The sequence below is a fragment of the Chelon labrosus genome, assembly GCF_963514085.1.
Source record: "Chelon labrosus genome assembly, chromosome: 8".
Classification (NCBI taxonomy): domain Eukaryota; kingdom Metazoa; phylum Chordata; class Actinopteri; order Mugiliformes; family Mugilidae; genus Chelon; species Chelon labrosus.
The window spans coordinates 26,679,829-26,697,471 of record NC_140358.1 but is presented as its reverse complement, the minus strand read 5'-3'; the positions used below and the strand labels follow the sequence as shown (position 1 = coordinate 26,697,471).

General features: G+C 43.5%; 1 protein-coding gene across 2 annotated transcripts in view; it reads left to right on the top strand.

Annotated features, from left to right (window-relative positions):
• The first annotated feature begins 675 nt into the window (after positions 1–675).
• Positions 676–17,643, top strand: part of sec24b (SEC24 homolog B, COPII coat complex component) — a 30,222-nt gene continuing 13,254 nt past the window's right edge. Inside the window, exons 1-15 of one of the 2 annotated variants that reach the window (XM_084550593.1) lie at positions 676–930; positions 1,569–2,285; positions 2,928–3,095; positions 5,203–5,334; positions 9,424–9,507; positions 10,972–11,135; positions 11,451–11,635; positions 11,801–11,903; positions 14,259–14,385; positions 14,478–14,587; positions 14,738–14,850; positions 14,954–15,072; positions 15,604–15,659; positions 15,824–16,030; positions 16,688–16,811. In XM_084550593.1, the coding sequence (XP_084406719.1) occupies positions 837–930; positions 1,569–2,285; positions 2,928–3,095; positions 5,203–5,334; positions 9,424–9,507; positions 10,972–11,135; positions 11,451–11,635; positions 11,801–11,903; positions 14,259–14,385; positions 14,478–14,587; positions 14,738–14,850; positions 14,954–15,072; positions 15,604–15,659; positions 15,824–16,030; positions 16,688–16,811 (2,503 nt within the window). In that variant the 5' untranslated portion in view covers positions 676–836. The remainder of the gene's footprint in view (positions 931–1,568; positions 2,286–2,927; positions 3,096–5,202; positions 5,335–9,423; positions 9,508–10,971; positions 11,136–11,450; positions 11,636–11,800; positions 11,904–14,258; positions 14,386–14,477; positions 14,588–14,737; positions 14,851–14,953; positions 15,073–15,603; positions 15,660–15,823; positions 16,031–16,687; positions 16,812–17,643) is intronic. The other variant, XM_084550594.1, reaches the window with a different exon arrangement.

The window sequence follows — 17,643 nt, the reverse complement described above, 5'->3', positions numbered from 1 at the left end:
CTTTTTCACCAGTTTGAGCTGCAGTTGAGTGAGCAAGGCCAAAACAACAAAGAAAGCAACTAATCAACACGACAGCTTGCAACTTACTCTACGTGACGTGCACTACTTGACTGCTTCCCAAAACAAGTTGCCGTTGTTGCACGTGTTGCTTTAAACAGACCACATGCAGCAACACATCTGTGTGCTTTACTTCATTTGTGGTTTATGCAAACGTAAATGTGTGTCAGGATGAAAGCATCCAAAAACAGCCTCAAGGTGCAGTAAAGCCTTGAGTTTCTGCAGGTTTCTGCACGACGGACTGAGACCGACTTTCAGATATCCTCCCTGCAAGATATGATTATTAAGATATTGGTTCACTTGTAATGCTAGGTGCAGTTGTTAAGATTGAATGTAGGCTAATGCTGAAATGAAATTGCAAAAGAGGGGAAATGCACATTCAGAATCTTAAATGCAAAAAGATCTAATCAAAATAACTTTTATATTGAGCTAATTCCTGCAGAAATAAAGATTCGTATAAACAGGTGGGATCTATAACAGTATAATTACATAGCTAGAGGGAATTAAAAAAATACACCGATTCACATTTGCATAGAAACTCCAGAAGAGGGAGTGATAGGACCACAGCCAAGAGTGCTAATCTGCTCAACATCCCGACCGGAGGCAGCTTCAAGCTCTCAGCCGAGCGGACCACCTGGCCAGGCTGCCCGGGTCCACACCGACCAGCAGCGGCCCTCTCTCTCTCTCCTACCGCCTCCACGGGGAAGAAGGGGACGCGGACACAAATGTGCATTTACCCGCTCGCGTATCTGTGGACATAAGGACGGGAGGACCGAGCGATGTCTGCGCCGGGGTTCACAAACCTGAACAGCTCCGTCAGCTACAGCCAGAGCTCGACGCCGAACGGCGGAGCAGCGCCCCCCCATCAGAATGGTAACGCAGGCCGGATGATGCTATTAGCCTCGCTAGCTGCCGTTAGCATGCTAACCCTCTGAATAACGGGCAGTTTGTCAGTCGTTTTGTGTTTTTAATTTTCTTTACAGCTTATCTTTGCTTTTAACTATCATAGCTTGGTTAAATATATATAATAACAAAATAGGAAAGCGTTTAATTTAGTCAAAACAGAGCGGTTCTGCTAATGCTAACTGTAGCTGCTAATGCTAGCTAGCCGAAGAACTGCTGATTGAAATCCTAAGGAGATAGCGGCTAATATTAGCCTTCAAGGGGTTATCTGTGTGGCAGATTGCGCACACAGCCATTTCCCAAATGTCGGCTTTCGTTTGAATCACGCACAATTAACGACTTTATTGACTCAAATAAAAATAATTTTGTTTTTATTTGTAGTGTTGTTGTTGTTGTGGAGTCAAGGATGCTATTTCAAACTGAGAGTTAGCCTTGAATTCACCCTCACTGCTGAGGTAACAGCTGCCGTTGAAGCTTGATGGCAGCTAATTAGTAATTTATCTCTATTTATTATTATTATTATTGTTATTAAAGGCTTGTGCTTACATTTTAATTGAACCTTTTGACACTAGGTGTATGAGACTTCACCACCTTGTCCCTCCTTTCAGGTCCAGTGCAGACCTACCCATCCATGTATCCACCTGCAGGCTACTATGGAGCCCCACCTCAACCACAGAGCTACCCCACCACCCCGGGCCATGCTCCTGCTGCTGCTGCTGCTGCTGTTCCCAACAAAGCACCCATCATGAACAGTGCCCACAGTGCTAGCTACTACCAGAACAACCATCAGCAGCAGCAGCAGCAGCAGCAGCAGCAGCAACACCACCCTCCTCCTCCTCCTCCTCAGCATCATGTAGCACCCTCGCCATACAGTGCTCCTCCGAGCTCTGCCCCTCCTTCTCAGCCATATGCCTCCCTCCCCTCTTCAGCACCTCCGCCGTCAAATGCCCAGTACAACCAACAAGCATTCCAGCATCATCCACCCTATGCCACTCCAGGATCCTACTACGGGCACCAGTCGTACCACGCATCCCAAACACAGCACCCCCAACAGCAGCAGCAGCAGCAGCAGCAGCATCCCAGTGCCCCTGGAGCTCCTCTCTACCCGATTGTCTCATACCCTTCCGCGGCAGGAAGTAGCCAGTACGGCACCCTCAGTTCCTCCCAGAGCACCTCCACACCTGGTGTCATGCCCACCCAGGTGGGCGCGCCGTTGCATCAATACAGCGGTGCTCCTCCACCCTCTACGACCGCGGTGCAGCCTGGTTATGGAGTCAGTGCCGCCAGTCAGGTGGCGCCAACGGTCAATGGTCAAGGAAGCACAGGTATGTCGGATTCATACCTGACACAGATTGTCTTTATAATCTTTCTTTTATATATATATTTTTTTATTTTTGTGTAATAGTCTTTGTTTTTACCTGCGTCTTGTGCAAAATATGAACACATCTATAGGTCTTTGACACCAAAACGTCGTCCACTAAATCCTCCTTCATGACTGCTGTAATGGTGAAACTGTTTAAGAAAGGTGGTGACTCGACTCTACGATCATTTTGTCTGTGGTGCTGTTAAACAGATTTGAATTAAACACAAACCAGGGTTTCTGTTATCTGGCCGAGCCCGCTGACTAAAATGGGGTTGCCAAAATAACTTAAACATGTGTCACGACAATACAGTTCAGTTCAAGACGAACCACAGCCTCCAAAATGAGCAGCTCTCTCAGTTATTTTAAACAAATCTTAGCTGCATACCGTAACCTTCATGAAGCTGAGATTCAGTGCAGGACTGTTCTAATAGAGTGCATTGTTTGTTTTTTTACCAGTGTACCTAATAAACTGGCAAGTGAGCGTATATTTTGTTGGTGGTTGTTAAATTCTGATTTTGCTTAGTTTTAAAACCACTTTCTCTCCAGAATGTTTCTCATTTAGTCTTCTCCCAGCTTGATCTTATATTTCTGTTTCACGCTGCAGCTCAAACGTCAGTCCACCAACGCTACAACCAAAGCCACCCGACTTCTCTGAGCTACGATTCCTACGGCGGCGTCACCCGAAGCAGCAGCAGTGGCGGTGCAGACGCAGACCGGCCGCCCTCAGGAACCCCCTCCACTTCGGTCCATTCCTCGCCGGGCCACCACCGAGGTAACTGCACCGAGTAGTGCGTTTTTAAAGAAAAGTGTTATTCACTGGCCTTAAACAGTATAGTTATGCCACATTGCAACTGAGAAAAACATATTTTTGCAGTAAGGAAATCAATTTGCAAACAGTTTCCTGTTGTTTTTCAACGCTTGAGAAGGAAACTGAGAATCAGTACAACTAAATGTATGCATTAGGTTAATAGTAAGGTGGTGTTCTTCTGATATTTGTGTTTGAACATAATGTCACAGGAAGAACCACCACGTCTCGGTTTCTCTGTGCTTTGGAGGGGTGCTTGGGTTTTGTCTCCTCTGGTGTAACTCTTTGTCAGCGAGTCTATGTTTAGATGTGAAAGTGTGTGTGTGAATGGTTTACATGTTCACAGCTGCACTTTGGGAATGTAGCGCACACTTTCAAAGTGGCCACGTGTGAGCCTTTATACAAATTTTAGGGTTTCAGGTTGCCGCCACTTACCAGCCTGGAACTTGGGACATTTGAATTGTTCCACTATTAGGAATATAGGGATTTTATGTTATGTGTGAATAAGCCAACCTTTTAATCTCACTGTAACCATGAATGCATGTTCAATTCTGTTTCCTTTGTCCCAGTAATGTTAGCCTCAGGCAGGAGAATAATAACAGGACAAACAGGCATGTTTAAAGTCATGCTTTGTTTGTCTTTTCAAGCAGTTAATTGGTCTTAAAAATAAGGCATGCAATTATTTGTAGCTGTAATTTAAATGCAATGATTGTGATTACCGTGGTCTATTATTATGATGCAGTTTGCAGTGTTGTTTTTTTGTTTGGTGGCAGTAGTTCCTGCCTGAGAAATGTGGAAATGAAAACTCGCAAACACCAAGAGACATTTGATGCCTGCCTCGCCTTGATCGTCTGTTGGCCTTGTGATTGGTTGACTGACGACCAACCAGAGGGCTTCTACCCTTTGTAGCAATAACACTACGACATGGGGGTACATTCCCACGGAAAAAAACGCTGATTACCTGTAATAATAGAGGCCGGAGGTAATGTGGAGGCAAGACGGCTAGCATAGCATTAGCAATGTGGGGAAAAACACGTATGGTTGCTTCCTCTGCTGTACGTTCATTTGTTTGAAATGCTCAGTTTATGTTGAAACGGCGTAAAGAAGGTTGTAATTCGACTGTGTGATCATTTTGGAGGGTGTAGTTTGTGGTGCTGTTAAACTGGATTAAAAGTAAGCACTACTACCTCCTTTAAAGACTAAAGTGACAAAATAATAGGAACACGTACACACATGTCACAAAAACTGAAAATGTTACTGTAGCGAGACAAACATAGGAAAAAAACGCTGATTACCTGTAATAATAGAGGCCGGAGGTAATGTGGAGGCAAGACGGCTAGCATAGCATTAGCAATGGGGGGAAAAACATGTATGGTTGCTTCCTCTGCTGTACATTCATTTGTTTGTAATGCTCAGTTTATGTCAAAACAGCGTAAAGAAGGTTGTAATTCGACTGTGTGGTCATTTTGGAGGATGTAGTTTGTGGTGCTGTTAAACTGGATTAAAATTACGCACTACTACCTCCTTTCAAGACTAAAGCGACAAAATAATAGGAACACATACACACATGTCACAAAAACTGAAAATGTTACTGTAGCTAGACAAACATAGGAAAAAACGCTGAAAACTCGTAGACATATTCAGCATTAAACCGCTCAGAAACATGAAAAACGTTGTTTTTTTGCCAGCGTTGCAATGATTGTTAGCGTTAGCCTTCTCGCCTCCGCATTGCCTTTAGACTTTATTATTACAGGTTTTCTGTGTATGGCTTTTGATTGTCTGACCTAGCAACAGTAGCACAGGAAGCCCAACTTGTGTTTACTTGACAAAGGGAAGGAGCCCTCTGATTGGTGGTTAGCAGACCAATGAGAAGCCTAACAAAGGGCCAATTGTGCAGCCAACCTGCTACTTTGATCGGTCAATGGAAGAAGCTAGCTTACTCTACACATACGCTACATCACATGACTTAAACGTCTGTTGCCCGGTCAACGCAGGCGGCCCCGTCTGCTGACACTCACCCAATCATTACAGTTTTCTTATGTACCTTTCCCACTCCCCCCCCCCCTTCCAACAGGCATGCAGTATGGATATGTTGCTAATAGTGGAGCTAGCTCTGCCTCTGCCGCCACCTCTGGCCCAGCAGCAGCCCCCTCGTCATCCAGCTCTGATGATGATGATGATGAGGAGGATGAGGATGAGGAAGCAGGTCTGCTTTAGCTTTTACCTCCCCCATAACCTCCTTTTGGTACCATTTTCTCCACCCTCCATTCAGTGCTCGTGTACCTTGCCATCCCCCCCTAAACATTGTGCATTCCTACCACTCTCCTGTCCTGTGTCCGTCAGCCATCTGTCACCTCAGCTCTACCTGTAAACACTCCTAATCAGTTTGCCTCCTAGTCAGTCGTCTGTACTGCCTACTTTCTAATGGGCTAATCAGATTTCTCCTCCTTTGTCCGCCTGCTCCCTCAAAATCCTGCCAAAGTTCACCTGTTGTGCTCCACGTTTCCCAACCCTCATAATCATCACTTAACGTTGACTTCATCTTTTAAATGTAATGTGCTCACTGCTCTTTTGTTCCATCGCTGAAAAATCACACTAAACTTTCTCTCTCAGAATAGCGACAGGTAAGTAGTTCTTGTCTTTTAAAAGGTTTCCTGTCATGTCATACTTGCCATGCTGAGGATGATGTCCTCCATGCTTAACTGCCTAACTCTCTTTCATTGAGTAATGTTTGGAATCTGATAATCCATCTGTAGTCACCAAAATCGATTCGTTTCCATTTCCACCGGGCTTACAGCTCCAGACAGTAGCAGTGGATTCAATGGGTTTGTAATTGGATGTGATCATTGTGGTTGTCTGAGTTGTCTCACGTGTAAGTTTATTGTGAGGTATTTAGTTCTAATAGGCAGTTTAGACTTCGGCGACAGCGCAGAGCATACGCAGACCCTACAGAGACCCTAACGGCGCAGACCGCAAGAGCTGTGATTGGTCCGCTTGGTTAGCCTGACGAGCCAGACCCACATTAAATGTAGGGTCTGGGCACTCTCCATAGACAGGGCTCAACCGGAGGGGTGGGATAAACGGTTGTCTTTCAAACTCCCTCTCCACGCAATAGGATAGCGCTACAATCAATCAGAGCAACGGAGAAGGTGACGTAGTCAGAGCGACGGAAAAGAGAGTTCCTTTCTCAGAGAAAAGCTTAACTTCAAGTCTTTCAGAGTGGCGGCCAAAGCTGATTCGAAAGAAAGTTGTTCGCTAGCAGCAGCCATCGCTCTGGTAGTTCTAGCAGGATGGGGAATTCACGCGTAATTCACGGAACTTATGGTCGCAGGTCAGTCGTCATCATGTTAAGTCCGCCCACCGACTCGTGATTGGCCCGGTCCATCTAGGATTTTTCGAAATCTCAAGTCAACGGAGAGTAACTAGACTGCCCCTGGAAGCAAATGTAATTTGCTGCCGCTAGGGGCGCGTCTAGATTCTAGGCTACCGCTTGGTAGTAGCGTGTTTCCGCTTTAGTATTTCCGGCTGTTTTTCCATCGCCGCAATTTTTGAATCGATTGTTTTGGAACAATTGAGGAAAGGTTAACTGAGGAACGTTGGAGATACAAATGTTAGTGTGACTCGTCTTTGGCGAAATTTCGGCGAAAGTTTCAGTCACCATTGTTGAAAGTGAAGCAGGAAGTAGAAACAAGAATTAACTCGACTTGCAAAAAACACACAGCGCCAACTAGCGTTTGGGTGGCGTTTTTACAGAGCGAGCTTGTGCACAAGTATAAATGGCTCGCACCAGCGCAGGCTACGTACGTAGGTTGCGTTGCCTATGTCCCGCAGTACCTTAAATGAGCCTTAATGCAACTAGTCAACCAAGGGGAATCTATTGATCATAAACACTTAAAATTTGAGGATTTGTTGTTTTTCTTTTGTCTTTATTATTGGAAATCGACGTCTTCGGTTTTGGGATATTGGTGAAACAAAGCAATCGGAGAGAACAGGTTTTTTTGTTCTGCTTTTTCTATCGACCGTGACGCACCAAGTTTTCCTCGTGTGTGTTTTATGAGTTTATGGGAATGCAAATGCAATTTTGACTTCATGTCATACCTGCGGCATGCCTAATTTATGGTTGACTGCAAGTGCTGCTATTAACGTTCCGCCTGCTTGTGTTTAGGATTTTAAGATGCAAATTATTGGCTGTTATTAGAAGCTACAAGCTCGTATTTGTTGGGGTTTTGTGTCGGCGTTGTATTGACATTGCTATTTAAAGTAGTTTCATGAGAAATGATGGAAATGTTTTGATGCAAACTATAAAAACAAAGCTAGGCAAATAATTTCAACGACTTTGCTTACGCAGGTGTCATTAGTCCGCCACTGGACTAAATGATGAATCATTTTGTCAAAATATGAATTCTCAGGGATTTAAAACAATTTCTCAGACTGTTTAAACATCAGTCTGCGTAATACAAGGTGTTATAAACCCGTGTTGAAGCACCACGCAGGTGTTCTGCTTACGACGATCCCTCCGGAGCTGTGTCATCAGCCAGAGGTTAACAGGTGTTTAAATATAGCCACTCCCCTGCTGATAGGTCCAGGCTCTCGGTGCATGTGTTTGCCCCGACTCTCCCGCTCCCCACGAGGGTTAGCACTGTTAGCACCTCCACCACTCATTACCACATCTCCTAATAAAACACTGGTCTCATCACCCCAGTGAATCAGTGGCTTGATATCAATAATGTTTTCTCTCGCAGAACATTTATTCAGAATCCCATCCCACCAGTCCTCATCAATTTGATCTCATTCCTCTTTGCAGTCTCTATAAACCTGCAGTTTTAACAGGGGTGTGTAGAGTAGTGGTAATAAAATATCTTCCATTCAAGATCCACTAACTGGTTCATTGTTTTAGCTCTAGCTTGTTCAACTCTTATCCTTCTTTCTGTGCATTGCTGAGCCTGAGCTGGTCCATCAGTCCGACGCATGCCGACTTCGTGCAGCTTCTTTATCCATTTTCACATTAACTGTAGATAATTAGATCAGTGTCGACTGTGAGAAATGGTGCATGAAGCCTTAACTCTCGGTGATCTGGATGCCAGCAGCAAAAACAAGCAAGTTATTAAATTATTTCCCTGGCAGCGGTACGGGACAGACGACGCTTAACTGTGAGGAGTTTTGTTTTTTAGAGTCTTGCTAGTATGCCTTTTACTAATCAGAACAAACAGGAAGAGAAGGAGGAGGAAGAAGGCTTAGCTGTCCCGTTGGCCTCCTCTTTCATAATCCAGTATTCTGCTGGTCGGGTTTAGTCGGAGATAATTGGATCCCGTCCCGTCCAATGAGCTCACCGCCCGAGGGCTGCTGCATCTTGGTTTGCTGCCGTTGATCCCTCCTTTTAGCCCACATAGATTAACGGGTTCATTCACCTATTCTGCCTCTTTTAATCCTGTTGGAAACAACCTATTCCCTTTTTTTTTATGTGAAAGGGCAAAATGGGCAAACATGCATTTGTAAGACCTGTTGCTTGTGTTTTGCTCAGATTATGGAGACGTGAGGTTGGATTTGAAGTGTTGCAGCTAAGGATAATGGACTGAGTGATTAAAAATGACATTTAGACGCATGAACACAACTGTTATAGTTTGGAATTTAACAAATGCACCACTGTTGTAGTTGCTCCAGGGGTGTTTTAGTACTTTTAATTCATTTCAAACCACTTAATGGGAGACATTTGGTCGGGAAGTACTGTGATCTAAACAATAAAAATCTGTTTGAAGTCGACCTTTGTCCAACAGCAGTACCAAAAGTACTCTTGACTATTTTTATTATACTCAACTGTTCATCAATCACTAAGTTTTACGACTGTCGCTCTGTGTCCATCACATTATCTCCCTCCATATTTCCTTTCCTCACAGGCCAGTGCTCCACAGAAAGCATTACGCTCTGTGTCCACTCACTTGTCGGAGACTTGAGTGCATCCTCATCATGTCTTCTTTCCATCATTCACTCTGCTTCCGTCCTCTTGCTCTCTGTCTTTGAAGCCTGAGGGAGTCCGAGCACAGCACGATTCATTGCCGAACAAAAAACGTTTTGTCTTGTGTTTCTTTCATTTCTGTTTCGACCTTCCTTCCTTTTTATCAGCTTCGTCTCTCGGCGTCCTCTCTGGGTTTCCAGTTTTTCATTTTTCCCATTTTATCATCCAAACATCTCTTTTTGTCTTTTTTGTTTTGTAGCTTCATTCCTTCAGCCATCTCTTGTAGTTTTTTTTTACATTTCATCTGTTAATCCTAAATATTTGTCGCTCTCTCTCTCTCAGGTGGTGACACGTCCTCTTCCACGACTGGAAGTGCGTCTCCGGTGCCCAACAGCTATGATTCCCTCGAGGGAGGCAGCTATCCCGGTACACCTGCCGTTCTCGTGACGCTCCCGTTTTGTTTAGTAACACTGCGCGATCAGATTAAAAGTGGAAACAACATTTACCTAACAAAATTTATATATTAATTAATAACTCAAGGACATATAAAGAACTAAATCTGCGCTATAGGACTATAAACTATCAACCTCTAGCAATTAAGAATTACAGTCTAACAATCAGATAGTCCTACAGCCAATCAGAGCAAAGAATTATGTGATGACAAATGCTAAATCTCCGTTAAGTATTTGTCCTTTAAAGTTATTTCACTTTCAAAAGCGGAATGTAAACATCTCACTTCTCCGACGGCGACTTGTAAACTAATAGACGGTTTAGGCGCAGATCCTAAAGTTGTAGCTGACGTGCTCCCATTGACTGTATATACTATGTATATAAACGACCTGTATATTTCTACTGTGTGTATATATACGTGCACCTGCAGCACCTCCCCAGAAATGTGACTACGCGTTGCGACGACGCAGACTTTAAGAGCTGTGATTGGTCCGCTTGGTAGTAGCGTGTTTCTGCTTTAGTATTTCCAGCTGCTTCTTCTGTTGATTGTTTTGGATCAATAAAGATGGAACACATGGAGGATAGGTTAACTGAGCAGGTTCAGAGATACAAACATTTGTGCGACTCTTCTTCGGCGAAATTGTTGAAAGTGAAGCAGGAAGTAGAAACAAAAATGAACCCGACTGGCAAAAAAAAAAAGGCACGGCCTCGAGTATAAATGGCTCGCACCAGCGTAGGCTACATACGTAGGTTAACCTAAGGTAGGTTTAAGTATGTTAAATGTACCCGAAATGAGCCTTAAATCCACCCGTTGGTGTTCACATGATGTGTCCGACTATGTGAAGCCCGCACAAACAATTCGATGGGTCGGGCAGGTTTTGAAATGGACAAAATCTGCAGTTGAGACACAATAGCCCAATTCAAATCTTGTGACGTCCACATAAAATGCTTTGAGCTAAAGAAGAGCGAGTAAACTACACATCACTTCAGACGCCATTTCTTGGTCTACGTCCTTGTTTCATGACCTATTAACAACATTCCTTGTTACGTTCACTCATTCACTTAAAAGTCGCACACAGCTTGGAGAGAACAATCCACGGCAAGAAATATTATGTAGTCTGAACCCACTATGCCCCACCAGCCCAAATAATATGTCTCTGTTGCAGGGACAAGTCTAGAGGGGAGTCGTCATTAAGTAAAAAAAAATAATAACACGCTTAAAAATATGTGCATAGAAGAGTATTTTCATGACGGGATCCACTTTTTGAATAAGGTTAAAATCTGGGACACTTGCACACATTTTCCTCAGATTCAGAGATTTTCCCAAAACGTACAGCTCCACTCTCATCCTTTTTTTTTTTTTTTTTAATCATGTTAAATCCCTGAAAGCTGTTCCTCTGATATTACTTTACATTACTTTAATGACCGTCTCTTGTCCAGATTCAATGCCACCTTCCAACGACATGACCAACCAGGCTCAGCCCTACGGTAGCTATGGTTACCCCGGCATGCAGCCAGCCTATCGGCAGGGGCCGGCCTCCCACGCTGACGCCTCCCCCTCCCACGACCTGTACAGCCAGTCAGGCTACCAGCAGTACTCCCAGGTGAGGCTGGATTCAGTGTTTTAATCCTTGCTAATGATAAAATATGTTAACCTGTGCAGGACAAGTATGATACACAAGCATGTTCCTCTATTTTCCCATGTTTTGTAGACCTAGTATATTACACATGAAGTTTGTTGGTGTGTCTTTACTTATTTCCGCCTTTGCTTTAAATCTTTCTTGGATAAACTTCTCTGGAAACTCTAAACTGCAGGAAACTGATTCACGTTGGCGGTAAATTGAGACGCTTCCTCCTGCAGATACTCAGGTCGACGGGAGTAAACATTTCTTTGTGTCTCTTCCTGCCTTCCTCTGCAGCCGTTCCCCAACCTGTCCCAGCTGTCTGCAGCCCTGGGCGGGCTGAGCGGGGTGCCAGAGCTGGAGGTGGAGTGCCTGAGGCCGGTTAACCTGCTGCAGGAGAGGAACCTGCTGCCCCACAGGCCCTTGGAGGCCCCCGAACCCAACCTCAGCCCCGACCTCAAGAAGGTCAACTGTAGTCCACAGTAAGTTGAGGGAAACTTTTTGTCTCAGTGTCAGAAATAAACATGTTGTTTCACTGTTTATTACCAAATAATGGTTAAAAACTGAGCACATTCTGTCTTTCATCGTCTAATCTCTGGATGTGTTTTCTAATTTTCTCTTGTTTCTTGTTTTCTTCTGCTAACCAGGACTTTCAGGTGCACGCTGAGCAGCATTCCCCAGACCCAGGCTCTACTCAACAAAGCCAGACTCCCTCTAGGCCTCCTACTCCACCCCTTCAGAGATCTACAGGTGAAACAACTTGCAAAAGCTCAACATAATCAAACACGCAGACACTTTGGTGTGAGGGGAAAAAAGTATTTTTTCAGGCGGTACATTAGATTTGCTGTGGTTTATTCTGTCAAATCCAAAATATTCTGAGACCACTTTACGCGTCTTGATGACAGTAATTCCTCAAAAGCGATGCAGAATCATTTGTTTTCACAACAAAGGTGGTGATTATTATTTTAATTCTACTTTTAGCCAGTTAAAACCTGAACCAGAAGTACGAATCGGAAATATTTTTGCACGTTTCAAACAACGCTGTGCTCTGGAAAGCATCTCTTTATTTAAACTTACATGCATGTGTCCATAGGATGCCACATCTCAACAGCCTTTTGTTTAGTATTCCTGTACATGAACTGATGATCTGCACAGGCTGTTGGTCACTCAATCCAATAAGCGCATCATTACGGTAATTTAAAGACGTACCGATACAAATGCTCTTATTTTATGTGTCATACACGACATAAGTAGTTTTTAATAGTTGGAAAAGCATCATAATTAAACCGTGTTTGTTGGTAAATTGAAAGGAAAAAGGTGTGCTGAAGAGTAAATGTGCTCCGTTCACTTACTGTATGCAAGTCTCTCGTACACAGTGACGGAAAAAGGTGCAGATATTTAAAGAGGTCTTACATGCAAAGTGAAAAGCAGTGCAGGAATGTCGTTTGACAGAAAGTGTTTGTCCTAACAGTTGAGCAGGTTGGAGAAAAGCATGGTTTGAGTATATTAGATACTGAATCACTCTTAACGCTTCGTATTGATCTAGAGAAGCAGATGGACAACGTTGGAAGCGTTACGACTGTTCAACAGTTGTCAGCAGACGGGAATGAATACAGTTTCACACCACACAACTCCTCCGCAGTTAAGCCAGTCATCTTCGGCTACGCTGGTGGTTCAAATAAAGATATAAAAGGCAGTTATAAATATCCTACGAAAACATATTTTTTAATACTACTTGCCACACACGCATGGTTTCTGTTTCCTCTGTCTCACATTAGTCTGGTCTGTGGCAGGAAACGGCTGCCAGTCGTCGGTAGGGATGATGATTTGTGATATTTGATTAATTATTAGTTTCAGTTCTGCTTATTGATCCAGTTCTTTATCGATCACTGAACAGTTTTCTTGTGTCAGCGCTAAAACATCTGTTTTATTATTTGTCAGAACACAATCTCCTTCCAACACTTGACTCGAACGTGTTGAACAGTAAATTTTAATCACAAACATACAAGCTAGACCGTCTTCTTAACACTTGAAAATGATGAATTGCTGCTCTTTAACATGACCCTCGTCCAGAGAGGTCAGACTCCTGCTTGGTTGTTTTTGAATGATGAACAAAGATTACTGCCACCTGCTGGTATGAAGAGTTATCTCCTCTCATGCAGCTGGTCGTTAGCTCGTAGCCTCTGGTGTGTTAACGTGCAACCTTTTGCACTTTCTTCCAGTGTTAGTAGATTTTGCATGTCAGTTGCAGATATAATAGGACAGAAACCACATTTGCAAGTCCTCGGGTTTTTTTTTTTTTAGTTTGACTCATGTCCCATCCTCTTCCACGAAGGTTGCGATTCACATTAAGTTAGCTGTCGTATCGTCCATCATTACCTGTGCAAGAAATTAAATAAATCCGAAAACATTCTTATCGACTAATCATTTATCAAATACTAATTTCAGCTGTATTTGTTGGTAAATTGAAAGAAAAATGGTGTGCTGAAGAGTAAATATCCTCCATTCTAAGGGGAAAAGTAGAAAGCTTTAAAGCACAGGTGTCAAACATACGTCCCGTGGACCAAAAGTGGCCCACCGGAGGGTCGCAAAGTGAAAATGATAGCGGCTATCCCAAAATTTGTCCACTGTTTAAGTAAGAGAAGTGGACAGAACACAACACTGACACCCAGGACTGAACAGCAGACAGCAATGTGCCCAAATTGCACTTGTTTTTCTTTAGAAATCATTTATTAAATGTAAACATTCTCCTAATTTACTTGTTCTTCTTTGCACTTAAACAAAGGTCCGGCCCGCTTGAGATCGAATTGGGCTGGATGTGGCCCCCGAACTAAAATGCATTTAACACTGTTTTAAAGTGAGTTCCTCAGAACAAAAACCTTCAAACGGAAAAACAAGAATGAGTCAAAGTTTCTTGTGACTACATTCCTCAGTGAAAAAACAAAGCTCTCTTCAGTTGTCTGCTGTCGGCGCGAACAGAGGAATGTTTTTAAAAAGGTCACTGGGTGGGAGGCTTGAAAAGAACCCTCACAAGATGAATCTTATATATTTTTTCTTCGAAGATCTTTAACCATTTTCCCCCCCCCCCACTTCACCCCTCTGCAGCAGTTACCAGTGATCACGTCGAACACGATAGTGCGCTGTCGCTCCTGTCGCACTTACATCAACCCCTTCGTCACGTTCCTGGATCAGCGCAGGTGGAAGTGTAACCTCTGCTACCGAGTCAACGATGGTAAAAGCCCAATCAGATATTGTTTATTATTTTGCATGTAGTTTTGCAGATGTCACATCTTTTTTTTGTTTTTGTTTTTTTGTCTTGCTCAGTACCTGATGAGTTCATGTACAATCCGGTCACGAGATCCTACGGGGAGCCACACAAGAGGCCAGAGGTCCAGAACTCCACCGTGGAGTTCATCGCCTCCTCAGACTACATGGTGTGTCCACTAGATGGCAGTCTTGTGTTACAGCTGCAACATCATATTATCTGAACAGACAAAAGGAAGAGCGCTCACGTGTGATTTAATGTAAAAAAATATATTATATTTTAAAGGTTTAATCACGTCTCTTTCCTCTTGTGTTTTCAGTTGCGACCTCCTCAGCCGGCGGTTTATCTGTTTGTGCTGGACGTGTCTCACAACGCCGTGGAAGCGGGTTACCTGAAGTACTTCTGTGAATCACTTCTCGACAACCTGGACAAGTGAGTGCTGATGATCTGAGAATATAAATGGAGCATGAGTATTTTTTTGTGTGTGTGTGTGTGTAAATCAGTTCTGACAGAGTGAGGGGTTTGTGTGCTTCAGGTTGCCTGGAGATACGCGTACCAGGGTGGGCTTCCTCACCTTTGACAGCACCATCCACTTTTACAACCTCCAGGAGGGACTGTCCCAGCCGCAGATGCTGGTGGTGTCGGACATCGACGGTACGTCTGTGAAACAGCAAACGAGGAGGACGCAACAGATAGATTTGCTACAAGAGTCCAATAATTCCAATAATTTAAAGATCGACTGATGCAAAAATAAATGAAAATGCCAGGGTCTCACGTGCCTGTTTCATCATGAACTGAACATAATAACAGTCATGAAGGAGGATTTAGTACAAGACTGTTACACTAGGATGCATTTGTTTTAATTATTGTACCTAATGAACTGGCAGGTGAGTCTATACATGCATTTGGAGTCATGTTTCTCTGTCTTATCGCTAAATTTTGTTTCTACCGTCTCCTGACAGAAATACGTTTAACTCTTTATCCACAGGTTCACATTGTCATGGCTCGGTGGCTGTAGCCTTAAATCTGTCGTACTTTTAATCCTAAAAATAGATGCAGATGTAGTTGTGTCTGGATTTATCTATTTTGGGATAAAGGTACGAGGTCAGGAGGAGAAAGCATCCGCTGGAATTTTAGTTTAAATTGTTTGGGTTTTAATGACGTTTTCTTTTCTTTTTTTTGCAGACGTCTTTATTCCGTCTCACGACAGTCTGATGGTGAACCTGAAGGACAGCAAAGAGGTAGAGTCTTCTTCTTTGTGTCCTCCGTCTCTCTACCTGTTGTCTCCAGTAGATTTGTGCACAATTAAGTAGCTAAAAGTCGGCAAGAACTGTTTAATAAATGTATATTTGCAGCAAGTCTAAGAACAATAATTTTCAGTGATGTTTTCCGTTTCTCCCTCCAGCTGGTGAAGGACCTGTTGACGTCTCTACCAGCCATGTTCAGCCAGACCAGGGAGACCCACAGCGCCCTCGGTCCTGCCTTACAGGCCGCCTTCAAGCTCATGTCGCCCACCGGCGGCCGCGTCTCGGTTTTCCAGACTCAGCTGCCGACACTCGGTGCTGGGAAGCTGCAGTCGAGAGAAGATCCCAATCAACGCTCCAGCACGAAGGTTTGTGATAGCTCTTTGACTTGCCACTTCATTAGATACAGTAGTGAAAACAAATGAATTCTAATATAACAGCCCTCCACTACATCGTAGCTTCATGAAGGTTTTAATGTTCAAATTATGTTGAAACGGCATCAGAAAGGTGGTAACTCAACCAGTTATCAGTTTAGCCTAACCCACTGTCTTGGAGTTATTTTAAACGACGTACCTAATGAAGTGGCAAGTGAATGTATGAATGACTAATGTAAACTGCGTGACCTTTCCCTCGATTTATTGCCGAGCCAAAGCCAAAACCCAAACCGTGCGACAGATGAAATACAGCCCAGAGAGGAACAACTGTGTTCACTTATATTTCCAGCTCTCTGTTTATATTTATGTTCCTGCCACAGCTCAGTTTTATCACCAGGTGGAAACCATGAGGCTGAGCTGAGATCGGGTGTTTTTTGTCGTCCCAAGAATGAGATTTATTGATCATCATTTTATTTTTATGCCAAGAAAGTTCAAGAAGTTCAGGGAAAGTGACTTTTTTTTTTTTCTTTTGGCTTATGCGCTTTCCGGATATTTCTAAAAACATGGAAGTGATTTTATATTTTAACCTGTCATCCAAACATATCCTCGATGTTGTGGATCTTTTGGTAACAACCTCTTCTATATTTCCAGGGAGTACAGCACCTCGGCCCGGCCACGGACTTCTACAAGAAGCTTGCACTGGACTGCTCAGGACAACAGATTGGAGTGGATCTCTTCCTGCTCAGCTCTCAGTACACGGACCTCGCCTCACTAGGTATAAAAGCAGCAATACTGAACATCTCTTCTACCTGTCATTAGAACACTTTTGACGCTGTGTTCATGACCAAACTGATGACTCAGGGCTGATGCTTCAGGTTATGATTCCTGATGGTTGTTGTAGGAGTTTGGATCCAAACTTATTTTATATTCAGGACTTATTTTATCTGTTTGCCTCTAGAAAATAATATGATCACATTATGTTGATACTGGTTAACAATTTAAGTTGCCTTCCTCCTTATGTTTGTTAAACCATTTAATGGACGATAGTTTTTGACACAGAAACCAAATTAGCAATTCTATTATTTGGAGATAAAATGGATTTGACTTCGTTGTTCTGCACGAGTAACATGTGGCACAGTCACCGGCTCTTCTTCCTCCTGTACATTAAATGATGTCGCCACTTTTTTTTTTGCACATAGACGTTAACCTGTTTACAGACAGCAGTGTTGGTTTTAAGGGGCTAACTTTTAGCAGTGTTAGCTGTCAGACACTTTCCACTAGGACTAGACGCCGTAACCTACATACGTACCCTACACCACTCAAGGTACTTACCCTACGTACGTAGCCTACGCTGGTGCAAGCCATTTATAGTTGCACGCTCATCAGTCCGGCTCGCCACCCAAGCATTAGTCGCCGCTGTGTCTTTTTTGCCAGTCGGCTTCATTTTTGTTTCTACTTCCTGCTTCACTTTCCTCGATAGCGACTTTTGCCGAAATTTCTCCGAAGACGAGTCGTACAAACGTTTGTATCTCCGAACCTCCTCAGTTAACCTTTCCTCGATGTGTTCCGTCTTTATTGATGATCTTTGTTTTGGATCAATAAAGACG